The sequence below is a fragment of the Scyliorhinus canicula genome, chromosome 3, assembly GCF_902713615.1.
Source record: "Scyliorhinus canicula chromosome 3, sScyCan1.1, whole genome shotgun sequence".
Taxonomy (NCBI): domain Eukaryota; kingdom Metazoa; phylum Chordata; class Chondrichthyes; order Carcharhiniformes; family Scyliorhinidae; genus Scyliorhinus; species Scyliorhinus canicula.
The window spans coordinates 238,438,328-238,464,002 of NC_052148.1; the positions used below are offsets into that span (position 1 = coordinate 238,438,328).

The following is a 25,675-nucleotide window of genomic DNA, read 5'->3' on the forward strand; positions in this document are numbered from 1 at the left end:
TCCCCCACCCTCTTGAGAAAAAGATCACGATCTGGCAAAACCCTCGACATGAAACTTGTTCGAACATCCATCTAAGGTTGTCAGAAATGCAAGCCAAATGTTTTAAACCTGTAGCTAGTTTTAGGAAACTGTTACGCAAAGTACTTGCTGTTGAACATTGACTTGCACAAAACTAAAAAAAAATACAAAAATCTTAGAATGTTTAAAATCAACAAATGTGTTGCAGAATGTTTTACTGCTTGCTGGTGTTACCTCAGGCAAACAAAAGTCGGCTGAAAACCAGTGAGGAAATTTCAGAATGTAGCTGCACTAATTAGAAACAGAGGCCATTTGAGCTCCCAACCTCAGCATCAAGTATTGCAAATAGCCTGCCTGATGCACAAGATGATGATTTTATAAGACAATAATACCGGCAGGGAGCTTCACTTGTCAGCAGCCCCATGAGGAAACTGAGGCAGACAAGCCCAATGGTTATCCATCCATTCATTTGAAATGTCAGAAAACCAAGGGCAATGCGCACCTGAATTTTCAAAGTGTGTTGCCGGACAAGCAGACTTCCTTCTAAAAGGATGTGTGAATCACACAGTCATGTTAAAATATCTGCTGAATTCCGTAAAAGCAAAGACAATTTTATAGAATTACTAAGTACAATCTGTTGAACTTGTAAGGAACACCAAACCAAGTATTTTTTTGTTAAAATCCAAAACATTTTGAAACAAACACGATGGATTTAAAAATAATTTCTCAATCATTTTTATATGCTTGCTGATAAAATGGAAAAGATAAAAGTTTCAGCCAAATCGGCCTCTGTTCTGCTCGTCCTAACTGGAAGAGAGATTTCCAAGGCATGTTGCTGTTGGCTATTCAAGGAACAAAACTGCTTTCATTTGAAGTTTTTATGTATTATATAAATGTTGTTTTCATCATGTCAGAATGTCGATTGCTTAGTAAATTCTCCACACCATTTTAATATGTTGGAACTTTTCTGAATACTCTCATCAGGACAGTAGAGGCCACTCTCAACAACGTTTGGAGTCAAGTGCTCCTCAGAATATGGTATGAAGTTGCTGTACAATTGTTCACTTTCGTTCAGTATACAAATACAGTGTAATTAAGTTGTCAGTAAATTCTGCATTCAAGGTTAAAATTGAACTGCTTACTGATGATAAAGTTTAAAACAGCAACCAGTTAAGTTGTTAGAATGCAAAAGTATTTTACAAGTGTAGACAGTTATGAATCATAAATAGCAGATATGATTTGTTCAGGAATATTTAGCCATTGTATAATCAAAAAGTATCAAAAAGTGTAAAACAAACCTAAACTACAAACAGAGATATAATGTTTACTGATCAATTGAACAAGAATGCAACTTGTTGACGGGAGGATTAATCGCATAGTAAGTCATTACTGAAAAGTTTAGTAAGTTAAAGTTCCAAGCCATCTTAATATAGCATGCTGAACATTACCTACCCTTGTGTCGTCTTGGAGTAAAGTCACCTATGGTTTGAGTATCAGTTCGTTCTAAAACAGGTTTAGTTCTTAATATTTTAGGACTTTGACCTAATTGATGAGAAAAGAAAACTCTTCGGTTATAATTTTTCTCCTTAAAATGGCTGTGCAATGTTGGGCTTTTAGCGTGGCTAGTTGCAAAATTGCAAGTGCAAGTGTTAACCAGCCGAGCAAAAGCAATAAATGTACCTCTGGCCGATCAGCCAGTCCTCACCATGCTCATGCTTACTCAAAGCATTATTTTTTTACTTTGTAAGTAGAGGAGTAAACAGGTACAGCATGCACATGTCCTAAGCGGTGTAGACAAAGCAGGCACATTATTGAAAGGTAAATGCAGAATACTTCACAGGGTACAGATGAACCTTCTAGTACCAAACAAACAGCTGAACTTTTCTGTCACAACCACCAACATAAACCTTTCCCCAAACAGCTGGACAGGGATGACCTTCCCTCAGATGTCTTTTCCAACTAGCCATTTTCATAGGAGTGTCTGAACAGTAAACACCTACAGAATTGTGTGTGGGGGAGAAGGATGCACACTCTAATCTGATCCTGCCCTCAGATGACACATACACATGCTGTAGCAGGACTACTAGATAGCAATCAGTTATAGGAAGAGTGACTAATTTTTGCCCAACCCTGGTTGCAAGGCAGTGAAGTCAATTGCGAAGACAATGCTATCAAACAGATCCATTTTTATTTTAAAATCTTTTAGCGGTTGGTCCACTGCTGGTGCTGAGAAATGGAACACTTTCCATGTCAGACATCCACTGTCATCAGCTAGGCACTTCCATGCACAGTGAGATGCTGAGTAAAGGTTCCTCTGTTGTATCTGACTAATGTGTCTGGCTCTAACTTCCAAACATCACCTTCTCCAGTGTGTTGCATTTCCATTTACCACACTGGCCATCACATGGTTCACATAATGTGAATGATCGCCAAGTTGGTACTCAAATTAGGGTGGGGACAGTATTTCCAATTCAAGAATGCAGCATTAAAAATCTATATTGCAAATCTTAAACTTAATCGCCCTTCTGCTATTCCATCAGTCATTTCCAGTAAACAGCCTCACTCCTATGTGGTTAGTTTAGCAATCAAAACCTTGGAGACATCAAGACTTCTGAAAGCCACATCCTCAATTTCAGCCATTACTTCAATCTTTTAAATTACACGGGAAACAAACCACATTTAACACTAGCATTAAGGCTAAAATTTAACTACTTTCTCACAAAACTTCCATTGCTTGCTTAGCAGGGGGCTGAGGCACTTGGCTCCCATGAGCAGTAATGACTTTAAAGGGCAGCACGGTGGCCTAGTGGTTAGCACAACCGCCTCACGGCGCTGAGGTCCCAGGTTCGATCCCGGCTCTGGGTCACTGTCCGTGTGGAGTTTGCACATTCTCCCCGTGTCTGCGTGGGTTTCGCCCCCACAAGCCATAGGTGTGCAGAGTAGGTGGATTAGCCACGCTAAATTGCCCCTTAATTGGAAAAAAAAATAATTGGGTAAGTAATGACTTTAAGCCCAAAGATGGCTGGAGACTCAAACACGCTTCCTCCCCTCAAGCTATACAAAGGAGAGGCCAGTTCCATTGTGGGCTTCATCGTGTTAAACAGAAGCTTCGCTCTGATCAGAGGGAAGGGTGAATAGACGCACCCTCCTTGAACTGAGCAGCCAAAATTTCCCAGTGGTAGGGAAATTAGTGGAAAAAATCCTGAGGGGCAGAATTAATCAATGCTTGGAAAGGCAGGGATAGATCAGGGACCGTCAGCATGGTGGGAGATCCTGTCCCAACTAATTAACAACTTGGATGTGAATGTAGAAGGTATAATTAGATATAATTAGGATGTTTGCAGATGACATGAAAGTTTGTGGTGTTATTGATAGTGAGGAGGAAAGTCTTAGGCTACAGACTGATATCGATTAGCTGTTAAATTGGTCAGAGCAATGGCAGATGGAATTTAATCCTGATAATTATGAGGTGGTGCATTTTGGGAGGCCTAACAATGGTAGGATATGCACAATGAAAGGTAGGTCCCTTGGAGTATTGAGGAACAAGGGACCTTGGTGTTCAAGTCCATTGATCCTTGAAGGTGGCAGCACAGGTAGATAGGGTGGTGAAGAAGGCATACAGAATTCTTGTCTTCATTAGCTGGGGCATAGAATATTAGGAGCAGGTAGGTCTTGGTACAACTTTATAAAACATTGGTTAGGCCACAGAAGCAATATATTGGGGCGATTCTCCGAGCCCCGCACCGGGCCGGAGAATCGCCGCAACTACGCCACGACCACGGCGTGCGATTCTCCGAGGTGCGGAGAATCGGTGCCATTAGCGCCGGCATGGGTTGGCGCTGCGTCCATTTGGCACCGCATAAGGAGGCTGGAGTGGCGTGAACCGCTCCAGCGCCATACTGGCCCCTTGTGGGGGCCAGAATCTGTCGTACCCGGGCCCGGTTCGCGACGTAGTGAAACGCAAACCAGTTGGCGAGCTTTCATTTGCAGCGAGAAGCCCGTAAGACCTCTTTGAGTGGACTAATTAAAATTAAATAGCATTGCCGGCCTTGTTGGGGCCGCGCTGGGAAGTTTGCGGCTGTTCCTGCTCGCTACAACACTTAGAAATCTTTCTGGAGAATTTTTAAGTCATTTTTGGCTGAATTGCACCCAGGTCAATGACCTTTCATCAGAACTGGGAAAGTTAGAAACGTAACAGATTTTAGTTAGGAGGCAGAGAAGGGAGTTGGGAAAGATAAAAGTCCAAAGGGAACAAGACTCCTTTAATAGGAGAGATAAATGACAAAAAGGATGATGGTGCCAGGCAAAAGAGGATGGTAACAAGCAAAGAATAATAGATGTATCTAGAGGATCTGTAAATGAGAAGCGCAGAACCATCACCAACAGCTGCCATCCAAAACAAAATGAGGGCAGAGTTTATAATCCAAAATTGTTGAAATTAATGTTCAGTCCAGCAGTTTGTAAAGCATCTCTTCAAAAGATAAAGTGTTGTTCTTCAAGCCTATCTTTCCCAATCCCCTTCCCTGCCTCTTAACTAAAATCTGTTACGTTTCTAACTTTCCCAGTTCTCATGAAAGGTCATTGACCCTCCAGAAAGATTTCTAAGTGTTGTAGCGAGCAGGAACAGCCATGAACTTCCCAGCGTCAGCCCAGCAAGGCCGCCAATGCTATTCAACAGTGTAGAATGCTGTGTTCAGAGTCAGAATGGGACAGAGAATTGAAACGACAGGCTTCCTGAAGCTTGGTGTCACGTTTTGTGGATTAAGTGGAGGTGTTCTGCAAAGCAATAACTGAATCTGAGCTTGTTCTCCCAGCATAGAGGAGATCACATCGTGAGCAGCAAATGCAGTGTCCTAAATTGAAAGTAGTACAAGTAAATTGCTTTTGAACCTGGAAGCAGCATTTGGGACCCATGGTGTTGGGAAAAGAAGACTGTTTTTAAAATAAATTTCGAGTACCCAGTTCATTTTTTTCCAATTAAGGGGCAATTTAGTGTGGCCAATCCACCTATCCTGCACATAAAAACATAAGAACTAGGAGCAGGAGTAGGCCATCGTACCCTTCAAGCCTGCTCCGCCATTCAATGAGATCTTGGCTGATCTTTTGTGGACTCAGCTCCACTTTCCCGCCCGAATACCATTACCCTTTATTCTTCAAAAAACTATCTATCTTTATCTTGAAAACATTTAATGAAGGAGCCTCACCTGCTTCACTGGGCAGGGAATTCCATAGATTCACAACTCTTTGGGTGAAGAAGTTCCTCCTAAACTCAGTCCTAAATTTACTTCCCCTTATTTTGAGGTTATGCCCCCTAGTTCTGCTTTCACCCACCAGTGGGAACAACCTGCCCGCATCTATCCTATCTATTCCCTTCATAATTTTATATGTTTCCATAAGATCCACCTGCATCCTTCTAAATTCCAATGAGTACTGTCCCAGTCTACTCAACCTCTCCTCGTAATCCAACCCCCTCAACATCTTTGTGGGGGCAAAATCGACACAAACACGGGGAGAACGTGCAAACTCCACACGAACAGTGACTCAGAGATGGGTCTGAACCTGAGACCTCTGCGCCGTGAGGCAGCAATGCTAACCCCTGCGCCACCATGCTGCCCCGGAAAAGGAAGACTTAAAGGCTAGCTGTTGAATCTCAGTTGTTTGAATGGGTAGAGGAGGTGCTGTTGGGGATGATAAAGAATCACCCTGCCCTTTTTCCACCATTCTGAAGGGACCTCCACAACAACCTGGTCCACTCTTCAATCGTTTGTATATTGATAATTTAGTATTCCCTATTCACTGTTCACAATCACCTACTTTGGGGAGGTCAAAGACAGATTGGGTGACTACTTTGCAGAACACCTCCATTCAGCCTGGAGTGTGACCTAAGCTTCCAGGCGCATGTCATTTTAATGCTCCGCTCCACCCTGACCTCTATCCTTGGCCTCTTACACTGTTTCAAAGAAGCTCAACATAAGCTCGAGTAGCAGCACTTCAAATATGGATCAGATACTTCGCAGCCTTCCAGGTTCAATACCGACTTCAACATTTCAGTAGTAAGTACTACCCCATGTTTAGTACATTAGCTACAGATGAAGATTCTGCTCTTACTTACAGCTCCTCTAGACCTATCTACTGTTTTTTTACCGTCCCATTTTGTCTTGTACCTATGTATTTACATTGTGTATCTGGTGTTGCCCTGTTATGTATTTTCTTTTTATTTTATCTTCTTTTCATGGACTAAATGATCTGTTTGAGATGCTCGCAGAAAAATACTTTCACTGTATCTCAGTACACGTGACAATAAACAAATCCAATCCAATCATTTAATCACTCCTGTCTTCATACCTATCAGAGGCCTTCGCTTTGTTCTTTCCCTCAGCTTTGAACACAGACTCTGTATTTGCCTCAAACCTGTTACATCGCTGACTCTTTCCAGTTCTGATAAAAGATCAGTGAATTGAAATGTTAACTGTTTCTCTCTCCACAGATGCTGCCTTACCACCTGAATTTTCGGTTTTGATTTTGGACAGGATTAGGTTTGGCTATGATGTCCGCCATGGCCAAATAGGCTGTTGACACTAGTCGTTCACGACGACACTAACATTATTTATTTAGGCGAAGCAGCAGATGGCTATGGGATTGTGTAACAACGGATGGGAATTTTAAAAGAAATCTGGAAGAATTGGTTCGAGAAAGCAAACAACTCTGCAATAAATTGAAAGTACAAGTGCAAACTGACCTACAGTATAGTACAAGGCTACACTGCTTCCACACACACACACACACACCTACAGGCACACATGTCGGCACTGTTAACTATCTTAACAATCAAATCCTGAAGTGGAAATGCCCTATTAATATTACTACGTTCGACACAATGAAGCAAAAGTTTTAAGGTATAATTGAACTATGTTAACTTGCATCCCAATATGTATCAGATTAAGAGCCAGCTGGTTTCTTTGTCAAAGTCAATTCTGAATTTACAAGGCTGGCGATTTATTGCGACAGCAGTTATTGCGGCCAATTTCAGGATATTTTAGATACCCACTTGCTATTATATTGTTCTACAATATATCAAAAGTTGCTACTGAAATGTGTATGCATTAATATGTATGTTTTGTACAAAACTTAATCAGATTAAGTACTCCATGCTAATTAAATTCATCTGGATCAGGGCTGCAAACAGTAAATTCGGCATCTATGGAGCCAATTATTTTTTCTCTTGCCTTTCTCGATTGAAAGCTAATTAAGATTATTCTGCAGAAATGCAAGTGAGAGTACGTGATACCTCTTACTAATTTCCACATAATGCAAGTGGAGTGGCTGCAATCTTACTGCAAGTAAACAATGGTGCTTCTGCAGACTGTTGAAAATTACAGATTCCCCATGTTTATTACACAAATGAACTTGGAACCAAATGTTGTTTATCTACAAGAGGATGTTGCCACTAGCAATTTCTTCCAGCCCATATGGCTCAGTGATCATGCTTCTGCCTTATTAATGGCAAGGCTCATGCTGTTAAGAAGTACTTTTATTTGGCCTCCCATGTATTTCTATGGTTGCTTTGGGATTTCTTCCATGTTGATGGTGGTTTGGTGGTGAATGGTCTGGCAGGGACAGGCACAGGGACCTAATGATAATGATGCAATTTTGGTGAACTGTAGTAGATGGGAAGATTTATATTTGTTAGACATTTCCTCCGGAATTCTCCAGCTGCACCACCATAACTTTGACAGATGCCCTGTTTACATTCATAGTCAGGATTTTTGTTCAACCTCCGTGAAACTACAATGATGGACTGAGAGAAAGCTCATGGGTAATTCCGGGTGATTATTTTTCATTACATGTTTTACTATCTATGTCTCGGCCAGAGCATTTCAGAGCATTTTTATATGCTGCCAATCCGTTTCAAGTACTTTTAAAGGCTCTACGTATTTTGGATTTTGTCACTTCCTCACACATTCCATTAATAAGAGTTTCACTCATGCGGCTTTAGCTGATGTGGGGGTGGTTTAGCTCAGTTGGCTGGACAGCTGGTTCGTGATGCAGAGCGATGCCAACAGTGTGGGTTCGATTCCTGTACTGGCTGAGGTTATTCCCGCCTTCTCAACCTTGCCCCTCGCCTGAGGTGTGGTGATCCCCGGGTTAAATCACCACCAGACAGCTCTCCCCCTCAAAGGGGAAAGCAGCCTATGGTCATCTGGGACTATGGCGGCTTTACTAGCTGGTGTGAATGATCAGTTCATGGCCATTTACTCGCTGGTTTTTCTTCCCCAGAAATAAAAAGCTGGTCACTTCCTCCAATAATATGCCCACAATCAGAAACTTGCAGAGAGTGAGAAGGAGAAAAATCACACAGTAATTCTTGACCCTCTGCACAATGCTATGGATTGACTGTGTTGCTCAGAGGGTTGCATGTTCTTTTTTGTTTCCTCTAATTAAAGTCAGTAGTATCAGCAGTGACTGGCACACTCATTTTATCTCGGTGGCTTGGCATGAATCCAACCCAGAATGATGGAGTCTTCTCTTTCTGTTGGTTCTACGGGCCGATGTGAAACATGTTTGGTGAGTCTGACACATTTTCCAGTGGGCCTCCTAAACAGAACGGGCAACCAATTGGTACGGAATGAGAAAACAATGAAATAGTTAATGTGGATGCGGGGGAAAAAAAACACCCGTGAATTAAGAGCACTCTCTGGAGTTTGGGGTTAAAGTGCATTACTGTGACTGAGTGGAAACAGCTTTCCACTGCATTGGTCCATGCAGTCTTCTTGACCAGAGAATGGGTAAACCCACAGGGAACTAGTAGTGGAAACGTTTAATGCCCGAGGACTACACAAACCATATTTTCATAGCGTAATTGTGAAATATCCAAAAGCTTCGCAGAATTCACCGAAGCAGTAATCTGACAAAGTATACCCGCTTACTGTGAAGGGTACAAGCAAAAATTAACAAAACTCAGACGCTAGCCCGCTTATTATTATTATTTTAAAAAAAAATAAATTTAGATTACCCAATTATTTTTTCCAATTAAGGGGCAATTTAGTGTGGCCAATCCACCTACTCTGCGCATTTTTGGGTTGTGGGGGCGAAACCCACGCAGACACGGGGAGAATCTGCAAACTCCACATGGACAGTGACCCAGAGCCGGGATCGAACCTGGGACCTCAGCGCCGTGAGGCGGTTGTGCTAACCACTAGGCCACCATGCTGCCCCCCGCTTATTATTATTAACAGCAGAAACAAATCAGCCTTCAAAGCATCAGTAGCATGAACTCTCAAGGGAAAGTGTGGTCAAAATGTAAAAGAAATTCGGACTTCCGGTTGCGGCTGTGCGGAGCTAAGCCGCACGTTCGGCAGCTCCTGCTTTAAAAGGACTTGTGGGCTCTTTTAAGGGCCCCAAACGGCGCTGATTCGGTGATTCCCGGTGGATAAAGGGGACTGGAGCAAAACCCCCCGGGATTTATGGTGCGGACTCGGAGTGGGGCGAGGAGAAAAACGGCAGCAGCTGCCCTGGAAAAGCGGGGGAAGGTGGACAAAATGGCGGCCGGTGGAGCCCCTGAGGAGTGGAGGCAGTGGGCTGAGGAGCAGCAGGCGGCCCTTCTGCGCTATTTCACGGAGCTGAAAGGGGAGTAGTTGGAATCCCTGAAGGTGACGACGAGTAAGCTGCTGGAGACCCAGACAACCCAGGGTGCAGCGATACTCGAGTTGCAGCAGCAGGCCTCTGAGCTCGAGGAGGAGGTTTCGGCCCTCGTGGGGAAGGTGGAGATACACGAGGCACTTCATAAAAAGTGGCAAGATCGGTTTGAGGAGATGGAGCTTCGGTCACGGAGGAAGAACCTGCGGATCCTGGGCCTCGAGGAGGGGCTGGAGGGGTCGGACCTGCCGGCCTATGTGGCCGTGATGTTGAACTCGCTGGTGGGGGCAGGATCCTTCCATCTGCCCCTGGAGCTAGAGGGGGCCCACAGAGTACTGGCCAGGCGGCCTAAGGCGAATGAACCTCCGCGGGCGGTGCTGGTGCGGTTCCATCGGTTCAGCGACCGGGAGTGTGTTCTCCGATGGGCCAAGAAGGTGAGGAGCAGTAAGTGGGAGAATTCGGTAGTGCGCATCTACCAGGACTGGAGTTCGGAGGTGGCCAAGCGGAGAGCCGGGTTTAACCGGACGAAGGCGGTGCTCCATGGAAAGCAGGTGAAGTTCGGCATGTTGCCGCCTGCGCGCCTGTGGGTCACCTACAAGGACCGGCATCACTACTTTGAGTCCCCGGAGGAAGCGCGGGCCTTTGTGCGGGCTGAAAAGCTGGACTTGAACTAGAGATTGGGGGCTGTGGGAGTTTTTCTATTCTATTCATGTATCATTGTTTATGCTGTAGCGGGTTATTCTGTTTGTTTTTGTTTTTTCTCTCGCTTTCGGAGGATGTGGGTTATGGTTTCGTGTTCTGAGGGGGGTACTGGGGTTTGTGGTTGATCTGTGTCTTTGTTTGTACGGAGTTGGTGGTTGGGTTGGGACTGCGGTTTGGGAGCTGCGTTGGTGGGGTGGGGCAGTGTGAAAGCGCGGGCTTTTCTCTGGTTTCCCACGCTGCGGGACGAGGGGGTGGTGCTGGTGGCGAGGGGCGTGGCTATTAGACCGGGTTTCCCGCGTTGAAGCGGTGCCAAGGAGCTGATGCAGGGAAGGATGGGGGACCTCATATCGGGAGGGGTCGGAGTTAGAGCGGGAGCTGCCGTGGTCAGCAGAAGTCAGCTGGCTTACGGGAGAACAGTGGAGGGAGAGTCGCGGCTAGGAGGGGTCCTAGCCTGGGGGGGGATACCGGATTGCTGCTGGATTGGCCAGGGAGGAGTTTGGGGGGTGTCGGGTTGAGGTTCTATCGCCGTGGGAAATGGGCCAAATGGGTGATGGCCAGGGGTGAGCAGTCGATGGGTTATGGCTAGTCGACGGGGGAGGGGGGCGGGGTTCCCCCTGATCCGGTTGATTACGTGGGGGGGTTGAATGGGCCGGTTAAGCGGGCCCGGGTGTTTTCGCATCTGAATGGGCTGAAGGCGGACGTGGCCATGCTCCAGGAGACCCACCTGAAGGTGGCGGATCAGGTCCGTCTGAGGAAGGGGTGGGTGGGGCAGGTTTTCCACTCGGGGCTCGACTCAAAGAACCGGGGGGGTGGCGATCCTGGTGGGGAAGAGGGTGGCGTTTGAGGAGTCTGAGGTTGTGGCTGATAGTGGCGGCAGATATGTGATGGTGAGCGGTAAGCTGCAGGGGGAGAGGGTGGTGTTGGTTAATGTGTACGCCCCAAATTGGGATGATGCTGGTTTCATGAGGCGTATGTTGGGCCGCATTCCTGGCCTGGAGGTGGGGGGCTTGATTATGGGGGGGGACTTCAATACGGTGCTGGATCCCCTACTCGATCGTTCTAGTTCAAGGACAGGCAGGAGGCCAGCGGCGGCCAAGGTATTGAGGGGGCTTCTGGACCAGATGGGAGGAGTGGATCCCTGGAGGTTCGGGAGGCCGAGGGCTCGGGAGTACTCCTTTTTCTCCCATGTGCAGGGTTTATTCCCGCATTGATTTCTTTGTTCTGAGCAGGGGACTGGTCCAGAGGGTGGAGGAGGCCGAATATTCGGCTATCGCGATTTCAGACCATGCTCCGCATTGGGTGGATCTGGAAATGGGGCAGGCGTGGAACCAGCGCCCGCTTTGGCGTCTGGACGTGAGGTTGTTGGCTGATGAGGAGGTGTGCAGGAGAGTTCGGGGATGTTTCGAGAGGTACCTCGAGGTCAATGATACTGGGGAGGTCCAGGTGGGGATGGTGTGGGAGGCTCTGAAGGCAGTGATTAGGGGGGGGAGCTGATCTCCATCTGAGCCCATAGGGAGAGGGAGGAGAGGAGGGAGAGGGAGAGACTGGTGGAGGAGCTGTTGAGTGTGGATAGGAGGTACGCGGAGGCCCCGGAGGAGGGACTGCTGGGGGAACGGCGTAGCTTGCAGGCCAAGTTTGATTTATTGACCACCAGAAAGGCGGAGACACAGTGGAGGAAGGCACAGGGAGCGGTCTATGAGTATGGAGAGAAGGCGAGCAGGATGCTGGCGCACCAGCTGCGTAAGTGGGACACGGCTAGAGAGATTGATGGAGTGAAGGATAGAGATGGGAATGTGGTGCGGCAGGGGGCAGAGGTCAATGAGGTCTTTAGGGACTTCTATAGGGAACTGTACCGGTCGGAGCCGCCGGCGGTGGGAGGGGGAATGGAGAATTTTTTGGACAGGCTCCGATTTCCAAGGGTACAGGAGGAGGAGGTGGAGGGACTGGGGGCGCCGATCGAGTTGGAGGAGCTGGTCAGTGGGATTGGCCACATGCAGTCGGGGAAGGCGCCGGGACCGGATGGGTTCCCGGTTGAATTTTATAAGAAATATGCGGACCTGCTGGGCCCCCTGTTGGTCAGGACCTTTAACAAGGCATGGGAGGGGGGTGTTCTGCTCACGACGATGTCTCGGGCACTAATCTCCCTGATCCTGAAGCGTGATAAGGACCCCTTGCAGTGCGGTTCATACAGGCCGGTTTCACTGCTGAATGTAGACGCCAAGTTGCTGGCGAAGATCTTGGCCACTAGAATACAGGACTGTGTGCCGGGGGTGATACATGAAGATCAGACGGGTTTTGTGAAGGGGAGGCAGCTGAACACTAACGTGCGAAGGCTGCTAAATGTGATAATGATGCCGGCAGCAGAAGGAGAGGCGGAGATTGTGGTGGCATTGGATGCGGAGAAGGATTGAGTGGGGGTACTTGTGGGAGGTGTTGGAAAGGTTCGTGTTTGGGGTGGGGTTTATTAAATGGGTGAGGTTGCTGTACGAGGCCCCGATGGCGAGTGTAGCGACAAATGGGAGGAGGTCCGAGTACTTCAGGCTCCACCGTGGGACGAGGCAGGGGTGCCCCCTGTCCCCCTTGCTTTTTGCGCTGGCAATAGAGCCTCTTGCTATGGCTCTCAGGGAGTCGAGGAGGTGGAGGGGTTTGGTGCGAGTGGGGGAGGAGCACCGAGTGTCGCTGTATGCGGACGACTTGCTGTTGTATGTAGCAGACCCGGTGGGGGGAATGCCGGAGGTGATGGAGATTCTTGCTGAGTTCGGGAGTTTCTCAGGATATAAATTGAACCTGGGCAAGAGTGAGCTGTTTGTCGTGCACCCGGGAGATCAGGAGGAGGGGATTGGTAGGCTCCCGCTAAAGAGGGCAGTGAGGAGTTTTAGGTACCTGGGGGTTCAGGTGTCTAGGAGCTGGGGGACTCTGCACAAGCTCAATTTTACTAGGTTGGTGGAGCAGATGGAGGAGGAATTTAAAAGGTGGGAAATGCTGCCGTTGTCATTGGCGGGTAGAGTACAGTTCGTTAAAATGACAGTGCTCCCGAGGTTTTTGTTTTTGTTTCAGTGCCTCCCCATTTTCGTTCCGAGGGCCTTTTTTAGGAGGGTGAACAGCAGCATTCTGGGATTTGTTTGGGCGCATGGGACTCCGAGGGTAAGGAGGGTCTTTTTGGAGCGGGGCAGGGATAGAGGGGGGCTGGCGCTGCCCAACCTCTCTGGGTACTATTGGGCGGCTAATGTCTCGATGGTACGCAAGTGGGTAATGGAGGGGGAGGGGGCAGCATGGAAAAGGATGGAGATGGCGTCCTGCGGAGGCACGAGCCTGAAGGCACTGGTAACGGCTCCGTTGCCGCTCCCTCCAACGAGGTATACCACGAGCCCGGTGGTGGCGGCCACCCTCAAAATTTGGGGGCAGTGGAGGCGACACAGGGGGGGAAGTGGGGGGCTCGGTGGAGGCCCCGCTGCGGGGGAACCACCGGTTTGTCCCAGGGAACATGGATGGCGGGTTCCTGGGGTGGCACAGGGCGGGCATTAGGAAGTTGGGAGACCTGTTTATTGACGGGAGGTTCACGAGCCTTGGTGAACTGGAGGAGAAGTTTGAGCTCCCCCCGGGGAATATTTTCAGGTACCTTCAGGTCAAGGCGTTTGCTAGGCGACAGGTGGAGGGGTTCCCTTTGTTGCCTCCGCGGGGGGTAAGGGCTAGGGTGCTTTCGGGGGTGTGGGTTGGGGATGGGAAGGTGTCTGACATCTATCAGGTAATGCAGGAGGTGGGGAGGCGTCGGTAGAGGAGCTGAAGGCTAAGTGGGAGGTGGAGCTGGGGGAGCAGATTGAGGAGGGGACATGGGCGGACACCCTGGAGAGGGTGAACTCCTCCTCTTCATGTGCGAGGCTTAGTCTCATCCAGTTCAAGGTGCTGCACCGGGCCCACATGTCCGGATCTAGGATGAGTAGGTTCTTTGGGGGCGAAGACAGGTGCGTCAGGTGTTCAGGGAGTCCAGCGAACCATGCCCATATGTTCTGGGCATGCCCGGCACTGGAGGAGTTCTGGAAGGGGGTGGCGAGGACGGTGTCGAGGGTGGTCGGATCCAGGGTCAAGCCAGGTTGGGGACTCGTGATATTTGGGGTTGGGGTGGAGTCGGGAGTGCAGGAGGCGAAAGAGGCCGATGTCTTGGCCTTTGCGTCCCTAGTAGCCCGGCGGAGGATCTTGCTGCAGTGGAAAGATGCGAGACCTCCGAGTGTGGAGACCTGGATTAATGACATGGCGGGATTCATTAAATTGGAAAGGGTCAAGTTCGCCCTGAGGGGGTCAATACAAGGGTTCTTTAGGAGGCGGCAGCCTTTCCTCGACTTTCTGGCCCAACGATAAGGTACTAGGTCAGCAGCAGCAGCAACCCCGGGGAAGGGGTTTAGGGGATAGTGTTTAAGTTAATTTGCTTATTGTTAATTTATTCTGTTGTTTATTGGGGATGGGGGGTGGTGGGGGGTTTGTTATATGCATTGTTACGGGTGCCGGGGGGGTGTTTATTATTATTATTGGTATTATTGTATTGTTTTGTTGATATATATTTTTCAAAAAATTTCAATAAAATTTTTTTTTTTTAAAAAGTAAAAGAAATTCCATTACATTTCCCCAACAATGCTTTCAAAGGGCAGCACGGTGGCAAGTGGGTTAACACTGCTGCCTTACGGCGCCGAGGTCCCAGGTTCGATCCTGGCTCTGGGTCACTGTCCGTGTGGAGTTTGCACATTCTCCCCGTGTTTGCGTGGGTTTCACCCCCAAAACCCAAAAAAGGTGCAAGCTAGGTGGACTGGCCATGCTAAATTGCCCCTTAATTGGAAAAAATTAATTGGGTACTCTAAAAATTAAAAACCCCCCCCAAAAAACCAATGCTTTCATATCTCTACAAAGGAAACATCTCCTCCCCAGTTAAAAATGAAACATGACAATTTGAACCTGCCGTATTACGGGGAAGTTTGCCTGTAAGTGTTATTGATTCCACTTACCAACTGCATTTCAGGAGGGTTAGATCGGCACAAATACACATCTTTGCTAACCACAACACATATACACCCAATTGATACAACTCATCTCCCATGGAAAAACATGCCATTAGAAATTAGTACACACATATATATATTTTAAAAAACAGCCATACCACACATTCGGGATTATAAAATAAACTGTGTATCCGAAAGTCTGGTCCCCATTCGGAAACGATCGCTACCGAGAAAATCTAGACCTCACACAGACTGGCTGACAGTACCTTAAGCAATACTTCATTGCAGTGTTAATGTAAGCCTACTTGTGACACTAATAAAGATTATTATTACCAATCCAACTGAGGTTGCTGTTTTTTCTCATAATCACCTGCATAGGCTTCAGCCAAATTCACAAGGAACATGGTCAATGGAGGAAAAGAGAATTTCGGCGCCCCCCCCCCCCCCCCCCCCCCCCCAACCAAAAGATCTTTTCTCCCACTTTTAACAAACCTCGCAGCATTTATATAATCCTGAGACAAAATGGACGTTCCGGAATGAAGACCACTCATGAACCTCCATTTTCCCCATGCTTCCATGTTTACACAGGTATCTGTTAATCCATGTGTTTCTCATTATTATTTCACAACATTGGGGAAATATTCCCAATTTACGATAAAACACTTCTGAACCCAAACCCAAGTCACACACTATCAATAAACCACAAGCACCAGTTTCAGTAACAATGCAAAACAATAAGTTTTCAGTGTCTTTCATTCCACGTGGACCCGCTAGGTCACTGATTGTTACGGACCAGCCGTTGCTCAACATGTCAAATATGGCCACAAACCAACACTCAGATGTACATTCTGAGCAAAAGTCAAGTACCATTCTCGTTGGAATTTTGTCTTATAAAAGTATCTGACAGACAATTCATCTGAGATTTCAAACAAAATTAAAGCGCCCGAATACTATTCCACAAATAAATGATGCTTTCTGCCACTACATCAATGTAATCAAGACTCAATGACAGTAAATGCAAACTTGCTTTCGATTTACAAGCTCATTTTCAATCCACAACAAAGCTACAGGGTTGGAATACTGTACTTAATATGCGGGTACATCATCCCTCAAAGGATGGTGGTGACATACCACCTACACTCTGTAATTACCAGTACCAGATCAGTCTAACAATCGGAGTAGCAAGGGTATTGCGAGACAAGGAGCACCTGATTGCACAGAAGCAGAGGACGAAGAAAGGAAAGTGGGTGGAAAGAAGTGTTGTAAGCAGATTATTCAGGTAATGTTCTTCAAAGTTTAACATGCATATATTGTCACTAGGGTCTTAGTGAAAGATAAAACGTCACATTCCTGCTGTGGTCCACTAGATCGTGTAAAACACCCTCCAAACAATTACAGGCTTTGTTTTTCCAAACTTGGGCCATGTTCAAAGAGCATTTGGAGCTGTAAAGCACGAGGGCCAGGTTTTGAGCTCAGAGCAATGCGAGGTGCCGAACCTTCATGCAAGAAATACATCCCAGAGGTGTGTTTTTCTTTCCCATCACTATAATTATTGGCACCAAGATCCCAAATGTGCCTAGTGACAACATTGATGCTAGAAACTTCAATTCACTTCCTAATGAAATATTAAAAATAATTTTTGCACATTACGTAAAATGCAGGTGTTGTTAAAATTAACCCAAGGTCTTAGAAGCAAATGCAATGTGATGATTGAGAATAAACCCAGCTAGTAGCATCCTCCACCAGTAACAGCTGTATAATAAAAGCATTTTGCAGCAAGGCCCAGGTACAAGAGCACATCAACTTTATAAAAATAAACAACAGATACAATAACATTCCAAAAATAAATCAAAACATTTTAGCATTTCTCCATTTCTAAAACAGCAGTGGGCTGAGTCAAAGTAGCTAATTTACTAACTTAAAAGGAAAAATTCAGGTGGTTTAATGTAATATTGTCAATTAAAAAATATTCCCAATCAAAACCGTGAAGTGTGCAAGCCGGGGCAGCACGGTGGCACAGTGGTTAGCATTGCTGCATACGGCGCTGAGGACCTGGGTTCGAATCCTGGCCCTGGGTCACTGTCTGTGAGGAGTTTGCACATTCTCCCCGTGTCTGCGTGGGTTTCGCCCCCACAACCTAAAAGATGTGCAGGTTAGGTGGATTGGCCACGTTAAATTGCCCCTTAATTGGAAAAAATAATTGGCTACTCTAAAAATTTAAAAGAAAAAAAAAAGTGCGCAAGTCGATCTGACTAACATGCATGTGTCACGTTTGGCTGGATAATAGCACAAACTTAGAAAGCGAACCCTGAAAAAGTAGTAACGTCTCTGACAGAAGAATCAAAATCCACTCATCATACGTCAGCATAGGATGTAGGGAAAGTCTGCTTCACAGTTGAAAACAATTTAATGTTAACAAGCCAAAAGCATTTAAGACTGCAGGTGGCCTCATAACACCATTATTTTCTATGCAAACTAATCCAGGCACAGTGAAGGAAAAGGCGATTGCTATTAAAGTAATAACTCATTTTGAACCTGGAAGGGTCCTTCAAGTACATTTTATCAATTGCATTAAAAAAAGTCCTAAATTAATAGGTAAAATTTAGCTCTCTTCAGACTTATTTAATAGTTGTAAACACTCTAAATATCTTTTAAAATTGCAGTTTTGAATCCAATGTATAATTTAATTGGTATTGCAGCAAGTATTCAGCTTCTGCGCAACTTTTCCTTCCCCCCCCCCCCCCCAAATTGTGCAGCGAACGCTTCAATTTCAAAAGCATTTTCATTTTAAAATCTTACACTTCAATGTGAGAATTGTAGGCACGTCACATTCTTGCAGAACTCCAAATTAGCAGCAAACATTTCAAAATTACTTTACCTTGAACATTCAAATAAAATATTTCTACTCATTCAAATGTTTTCGGTGTTGTAGCACAAAATATCAAAATGTTATGTCAGCTCGTCATATTCTGAACTGAAGGGTAGACTAAAATAAATGCAAACGATCTAAAGCCAGAGGAAAGCTGTACAGATCTACTCTTACCTTTCCTGTCAGGTTTTAGGTTCCTGTCCACTGGTGGTGGCTGGCAATCAGCAGTAGGTACTGGCCTCCTCGGAGGAGTTTTTGGGCTTACCCTGAAACCCATGTGTGCTGGAGGCGGTACTTGCATTCCCAGTGCGGGGAAATCAAAAGGACCGGGTGTCATAGCTACATAATTTGTTTCCTGGATTGGTTCAGAGTGGCTGATTGAGTGCAGGCGTGGTGGAGAGTTGGCATCCATGGGTACGTAGTTCTGGTCAGCTTCTTCAGTACACAAACTTGCCAGTGGCACCATACCCTTCTTTTGCTTAAAATTGAAGGGAAAAAAGTTGTAACTTTTGTTTTTAAAGTTAGTTCAAATTGCTCCTCTTTTTAAAAAAAAAATATAGGACAGCATTCCCCTTAATATCGGCTTGCCAAATGGCACCATTCGCACTTCAGAATCAGAAGGTCCTGGGTTCAAACCTCAATACAGGTTTGAGCAGATAGGCTAGATCGACTCTCAGTGGTATTGAGGTTTTGCATTGTCAGAGGAGATGTTAAACCACTAAGGTCCCACTGCACTATTGAAAGAGGAGTCTGGCATTTTCCCAATGTCCTCAACTAACATCCTAAAAACAGGTCAACTGGCCATTTGCCCTATAGCTGTTTGTGAGACCTTGCAGCGGGAAGGGTATGGTGCTGTGTTTACCAAATTGCATGACGACTCTTCAGAAGTTATTAATTGGCTGCAAAGTACTTTTGGATGTCTCAAGGACATGAAATACACCAGGGGCTCTATTTTAACTCAAAGTGGGTGGGTTTTGAATTAATTAAAATCTCATCCTATACACCTTCCCTCATTCAGATTTGTATAGCTCAGCACCATATCACACATTTTGGAAGAATTGAGACATTGGGGGTACCCTGCCCTGGTAACGAGCCTAGAGGAGGAAGGATTGCCATGGGCTTACAGGCCATTTAAAATTCCTCCACTCCCCAAATTTGGGAACGACTAGGTTTGGCATAACATTAAACATGAATTTCAAAATAAAGTTGAGGTAATCAGGAAAAAAAAGCGCTGAGCAAAAATAATGTCAAAGCAATAAATTGATCATTTTTAAAAAGAGTAATTTATAAAGATCAGCGTTAGTGCGTGTGAAGGAGAAAGACTGTTTGTCTGGCTCACTCCACATTTCTTGATGCTCACTCACTGACCCACACCTGCTATGTGTGTGGGTGCGTTTGTGTGTGTAGGTGAGGATGAGCAAGGAACCGGATAAGTGAACCGATCAGCAGCAAGCAAACACGGGAGAGGAATGACCTGTGATTGGAGGAACAGGTTTTTTCCCCCAGAACCTTCCATTCCACTACCCAGTATTTTGAAAACTGTCTCTGGGGGCCACATTGTGGGGGCATGGCGAGCAATGCATTGGACAAGTCTGTGCTATACCTGTAGTCTCAACTTTCCTTTGGCAATTTAATTTGCAATGCAACCATGATGACAGGAGTTAACTGCTCAAATGCACCACAAGCATTTGAGTGCTGCACTGAGGTGTCAGCATAGACTTTTGTGCTCAAACCCTGGAATGGGCCCAGAACTTTGCGGCTGAGGTAAGAGTGCTACCAACTGAGCCATGGCTGACACTCAGCTTCTTCAAGAATTACACAATAAACATCTCTTCTACAAGTACTGTATTTGGTAATAACTACTCCACGCCGTACATGATTTACTTGGTGGCTATTTTAACACACCATTGTACCTTACAACGTACACTGAAAAATGACGGTTTTGCACTTTGAAACCAAAAGGGTTAAGAACACTACATCATAAATAAACACAGCCTTGTGATGACTTACATCAAAATAAATAAAACACACTTACTAGGTAGCTACTAAATCCTTCCCCAAGATCGACTGAATTTGAAAATGTTCTCGGAATATCATAACTATCTTGAGGACCACAGTCTGTAAAAGAAGGGGTTTCGAGAGTAAGGTTGTTAAAATCGAAGTGCTCTTCCAGGGAAGAAATTAGAACACTAACAACAGAACATGTTAAATCCAATGTTAGAAAGTTTCCTAATTTACTGAAATAGAAACAAAACCAAGCTTTTTGTGTTGTTTCCCTCTCAAAACGGCAGTCAAATCCACTCTCAAATATTCTTACATGTGTTAGGTCCATCACAAAATTGCACAGATTTTTAAGACTTTAAAAAGTTGCGTATGTTTAAAAGTGGGTGTTTCTCTATAATTGATGTCTAAGGTGGATCTTTTATACCGACATAAGTTAATGTGCTATAATATTACAATAACTCATAATAATAGCTTAAAGCCAGAAAGAAATGGATTTATTGCAAATATGAAATAAAATTAATTGCACAGAAGTGACTTAATGTTGTGGCTTTACTTCAGCCTGTGCTTCCTTTTATTTTCATTCTTTACTGCGCTCTACCAAACCTTTCAAAACAATATGCACGCTCCAATACGGACCTGAAAAAATAGAAATGGCAGCAATTTTCTATTCACGAGTTGAAAATGTTAAAAAGGTTTGGGAGCAATGAGTGAGTCAGTGCATGGACATAGTCGCAGCTTGCTGTAATTCCAGTTTATAGCAGAAACTAGCCATGTGCCAACTTCTCGATTAAAGGAGGAGAAACAGAACTCTCCTCAGAGGGAAGAGTCTAGCTGTGCACTCATGCATGCTTCCTACTCTCTGGTTACAGCTGCAGCAGAATGCTATACACTTTAGCTGGGAGGGGATTACATAGTATGAGCTAATTAGAAGGAGAATAACATTACTGATAGCAAAGCTAGCCGATGTCACCTTTTCCAAAGGCTGACATTTAAAAAAATACATTATTGTAATATAATGACACCTGGGTGCCCGTGTTCATGAGTCCCTAAAAGTTGGCATGCAGGTGCAGCAAAACAATGAAGAAGGTAAATGGTATTTTGGGCTTCATTGGAAGGGGATTTGAGTAGGAGTAAATATGTCTGCAGCTGTATAGGGCCTTGGTGAGGCCTTATCTGAAGTACCATGTGTGGTTGTGGGCCTCTTGTCTTAGGGGGGGATACACTTGCCGTAGAGGAAGTGCAATGGAGGTTCACCAGATTAATCCCTGGGATGGCAGAATTGTTTCATGGGGAGAGATTGAGACTGGAACTGTATTCCCTAGAGTTTTGAAGAATGAGAAGGCACCTCGTTGAAACGTACAACATTCTTACAGGGCGTGATAGGGTAGCTGTAGATAAGATGCTTCCCCTGCCTGGAGAGTCTAAAACCAGGGGACATAATCTCAGGATAAGGGGCAGGCCCTTTAAGGCTGAGATGAGGAGGAATTTCTTCACTCAGATGGTGGTGAATTCTCTACCCAGGGGATTGTGGAAGCTCAGCCATTGAGCCTGCTCAAGACAGAAATCAATAGGTTTTTAGGAAAATGGAGATAGTGCAGGAGTAGATGATCAGCCATGATCTAACTGCACGGTGGGTTAGGCTCAATGAACTGAATGGCCCATTCCTGTTCCAAGGTACAGGCGTAATATATTGAAATCATTACTCCAGCCTGTAACTAATCCAAATTGAAAACCTTACCTAATTTAGGTTGAATTTGATGATTTCATAAGGTAAAAAGCTTGGAAGGGGAAATGCTGGCATACAATCTGACTATTGCGGCTTTACTATTCGATTCAGTCATTTTTATTGCACCATGGCAACTAATTAACATCCAGGAATGAAAGGGTTGCCAATCCCCACTGAGTCAACACTCACACTCAGCGACTAAACTTTCAGCAGCTGTCACCCAAGCGTTAATCAAAGCTCCTGTTCAACCTGAAAAATTAAGTTTCCTTTATCTTGCACCAAGGTGCTAACAGATTTTAAATAAATTAAAAGCAAAATGTTGGGATAACAGAATATTTTGCATTGCAAGTACTTCCCATCATTCTTATTTCACACAAATTAATGGCTGTACATGGACACACACCTTGTTGGCTTAGCTCCAGTATATAGGTGGCAGAAGTACCTGAGATTTTAAGCAGGCTAATGAGGATGTTGCTAGTAAAAGACACTTAAAACCTGAGAAAGTAAATGCTCATACATAAACACCGCTGCCTGAGGCTCTACCCCATACACTAGGACTGTTGAAAAGCGCAACAGGAACATTCTTATGTATTATGTGATACAATCAAGACAACCATAACATGGTTCTCGGTTCCACAGAATTGACATTCGTGCTTGCTGGGTGCAGAATGGGCCCCGGGAAAAATGCGCTGAAGTTGCTAATGGACAAGCTCTGACATGTGCTAGGTTCAATGACTTACAGATCCCTCTTCAGAATCTCTGAAAAAAAATCTGTACATGTTTAAAGTAATGTCATGACAGTCAGTGGCATTACTGAACCATGCTTGGTCAGCATGTGGCCATCAAATTATTTTTCTGAAAATATGGAGTTGTCACCCAAAGGACATAAAGGTTTTAATTCATAAAGGTTAGAAACAGGAGGAATTCACTTTCACCGTTAAAGCGTTATGGTGAAAGTGAATTCCTCCTGTTTCTAACCTTTATGAATTATACATTGATTATGGGATAGACTTATAATGAAAAAGGTACCTCTTTCAAAAACTAAACTTTTCTCCTCAAGCTGCTCTCCACTCTATAAACGAGCCAATCGACGGGGTATTTTAAGTACAGATTTCCAGGCACATCTGAACACTACAATTCCTCTGAAATATTATTTCAGATTCATATTTCTGGGCAGGTGCGGACTTGCCAATGCAAACTCATTTTTTTTGGCTTCATGGCTTGTCCCTTGGGTGACGACTCCATATTTTTGGAAAATGTTCTGAAACCCATTTCCCACCACTCTGCTCTGAAGATATTGATGAGACAAAATTCCATGGACTCCCAGCTCACTCATGCACCTCAGCAGCAAATGTTGCTCGATTATTCCACCACGGAGAGCACCATATCAAGTCTAATTCTGCCCTCACTTGACATACACACACACACATTTTGCAGGAAGAGGCATTGCACAGCAACCAGAGCAAAAATACTTTTTCTCTTATTAACCCAGGAGCAGCGAGACGAATTGTACCACTCTTATTACAATGGCAGTTGTGAACAGATACCTCAACACAGCCTGGCAATTGAACCCGGGGCTTCCGTGGTCTTTATGATTCAGTGGATAAACAAGAGATCAGAGAAGGTACGGTTACTTACTCAAGCCACTGAACTGACCTTTTCTGAGCCAATGGCCTTCCACAGTGCCAATGGTATTGCTTCGAAGAGTTTTGCCTGATGTAGGAATGCTGTAATTAGTATCGGCCTCGGAGGATGAGCGTGGTACACAATAGGTGTCCACAGGGGAACGTTCATGAGATAGAGAAGGTTTTGGTGGGCGAGGTGGAGGAACGTCTGGTATAGGTTCCAACTTTGAGCAACTCTGACTCAGGGACCCCTCTGCAGGTCGTGGAATCTGATAAGTACCCCCAGGTGTTGGAGGAATGTCGTAGCAGACAGACATCTGTCTCATTTGACTGTCGATACCAGATATCCGTGAGGGTGTATTAAATACATATAAATCGCCTTCAGTATCACCAACCAATGGAGAGCAAGTTCCGGCAATGATGTCTTGAGAATAACTCCGTGGCAGGTTATAAAGACTTGAATCTGTAGACGTGGATGTAACTCTGGGCGGGGGTGAATCATAAAAACTTTGCTGTGAAAAGAAGCCATTCATAGCCTGTTTCGATGCAGGAGGTGCTGGGGGTTTGTGTGAAGGTACATTGTCATTGCAGTCAGTTTCTGATGAGGTGGACTTGGTCAAAGAATCTGCATGCAACCTGAAAAACAAAGAAGAACACCTTAAAAACTGTTTTCTCACATTAGCACCATTAAGACTTGTAGAAAAGTGATCAGTGCAAATCAAGTTTGCAATTAGCTGTCTTTAGTGTAAACTGATTTGGTGGAGACAATTTAGCAACCCCAACTTTTCTTTGGGACCATATTTAGCTGTGCCGTTTATATTTATTGGAAAAAGGAAATGACACAGAAGGCTGGTCCACTGATCTCACCTGGTTCTAACTTAACCAATAATGAAAGAAAGGGTAGGGCTGCTATAAGTAGTCACATTAAATAATCACTTCAATTAGCAGACAAGAGAAAGTAAATCCACTGGAATGCACACATGCGGACAAGAAATGTTACACTTTAACTTCAAATTTCTGTGCTTTATTTAATGAGCAATCTTCACCCCGATGTGAACCCATTCAGACTCTGCCCTCCATAAACCTCAACGCATCAAAGGCTCTGCTGCCCATATCCTATACGGCATCAAATCCCACTCACCCATTACCCCAGTCCCCACCAATTGACATTGAATCTTGCTTCCCCATACCTCAAATTTAGAATTTGCACCTTCGCTGTTAGAAGAAAACCACATTACCCATACAAGTTAAACATTTCTCAGTGAGAATAAATCTTTGACAATGTTAATTTCTGAACAACATACATGTGAATCTAAACGAGCTGCTGAAGAGACTTTGTGGCGGTGTGTAGCGTCCCTGCCTCTGAGCCAGAAGCTCCGGGTTCAAATCCCACTCCAGGACTTGATGGCCGAGAAAGGTACGTTCATAATGCGGCCAAATAGGTGGAGTTTCTATTTGTAAATCTTTCCAACAAACGGCAATGACAGACAGTAAGAACGGGAGATATTTCTGGTCAGCCGTGCGATGGAAAGAAAAGAGCGTCTGCCATCACTATTCATGCTCTGGACCATAACATGCATGTAAAGTGGGCTGGTTGGCTCAATGGTCGATGTGGATCAGATCGGTGCAAACAATATGTAGTTTGATCCATGTTCGAGCTGGGGGGGGGGGGGGGGGGGGGGGGGGGGGATTTTTCCCTGCAAAGTGGTGAATTTTGCCTTTGAGAGGGAACAGAAGGAAAGGAGCAGTTACAGGGCGCAAGGAAACAGAATAAAATGAAGACCAATACCGGAATTCTGCTGGTCCGGTCAACTGCAGAGAGTTCCAAAGTCACACAACCCTCAGAGAAAAACATTTCCTCGTCTCTATCCCAAAAGGACAACCCCTATTTTTAAGACAGTGTCCCCTAGTTCCGGACTCACCCACAAGAGGAAACATCCTTTCTATGCTCATCTTGTCAAGACCATTCCGGATCTTGTATACTTAAATCAAGTCACCCTTCACTCTTCTACACTCCAAAGAAAACAAGCCCAGTCTATCTAGCCTTTTCTTATAGGTCAACCTGCTCATTCCAGGTATCAATGTCGTGAACTTCTTCTGAACCACC

At 45.3% G+C, this 25,675-nt stretch overlaps 1 protein-coding gene across 4 annotated transcripts in view; it reads right to left on the reverse strand.

The window, feature by feature from the left end:
- Window positions 1–25,675, reverse strand: part of gab1 (GRB2-associated binding protein 1) — a 266,339-nt gene that overhangs the window by 15,238 nt on the left and 225,426 nt on the right. For 3 of the 4 annotated variants that reach the window (XM_038792432.1, XM_038792434.1, XM_038792436.1), the window contains 4 exons: window positions 23,600–24,204; window positions 20,249–20,331; window positions 18,388–18,691; window positions 1,471–1,560 (listed from right to left, as the gene is read on the reverse strand). In XM_038792432.1, coding sequence (XP_038648360.1) covers window positions 1,471–1,560; window positions 18,388–18,691; window positions 20,249–20,331; window positions 23,600–24,204 — 1,082 coding nt within the window. The remainder of the gene's footprint in view (window positions 1–1,470; window positions 1,561–18,387; window positions 18,692–20,248; window positions 20,332–23,599; window positions 24,205–25,675) is intronic. The other variant, XM_038792435.1, reaches the window with a different exon arrangement.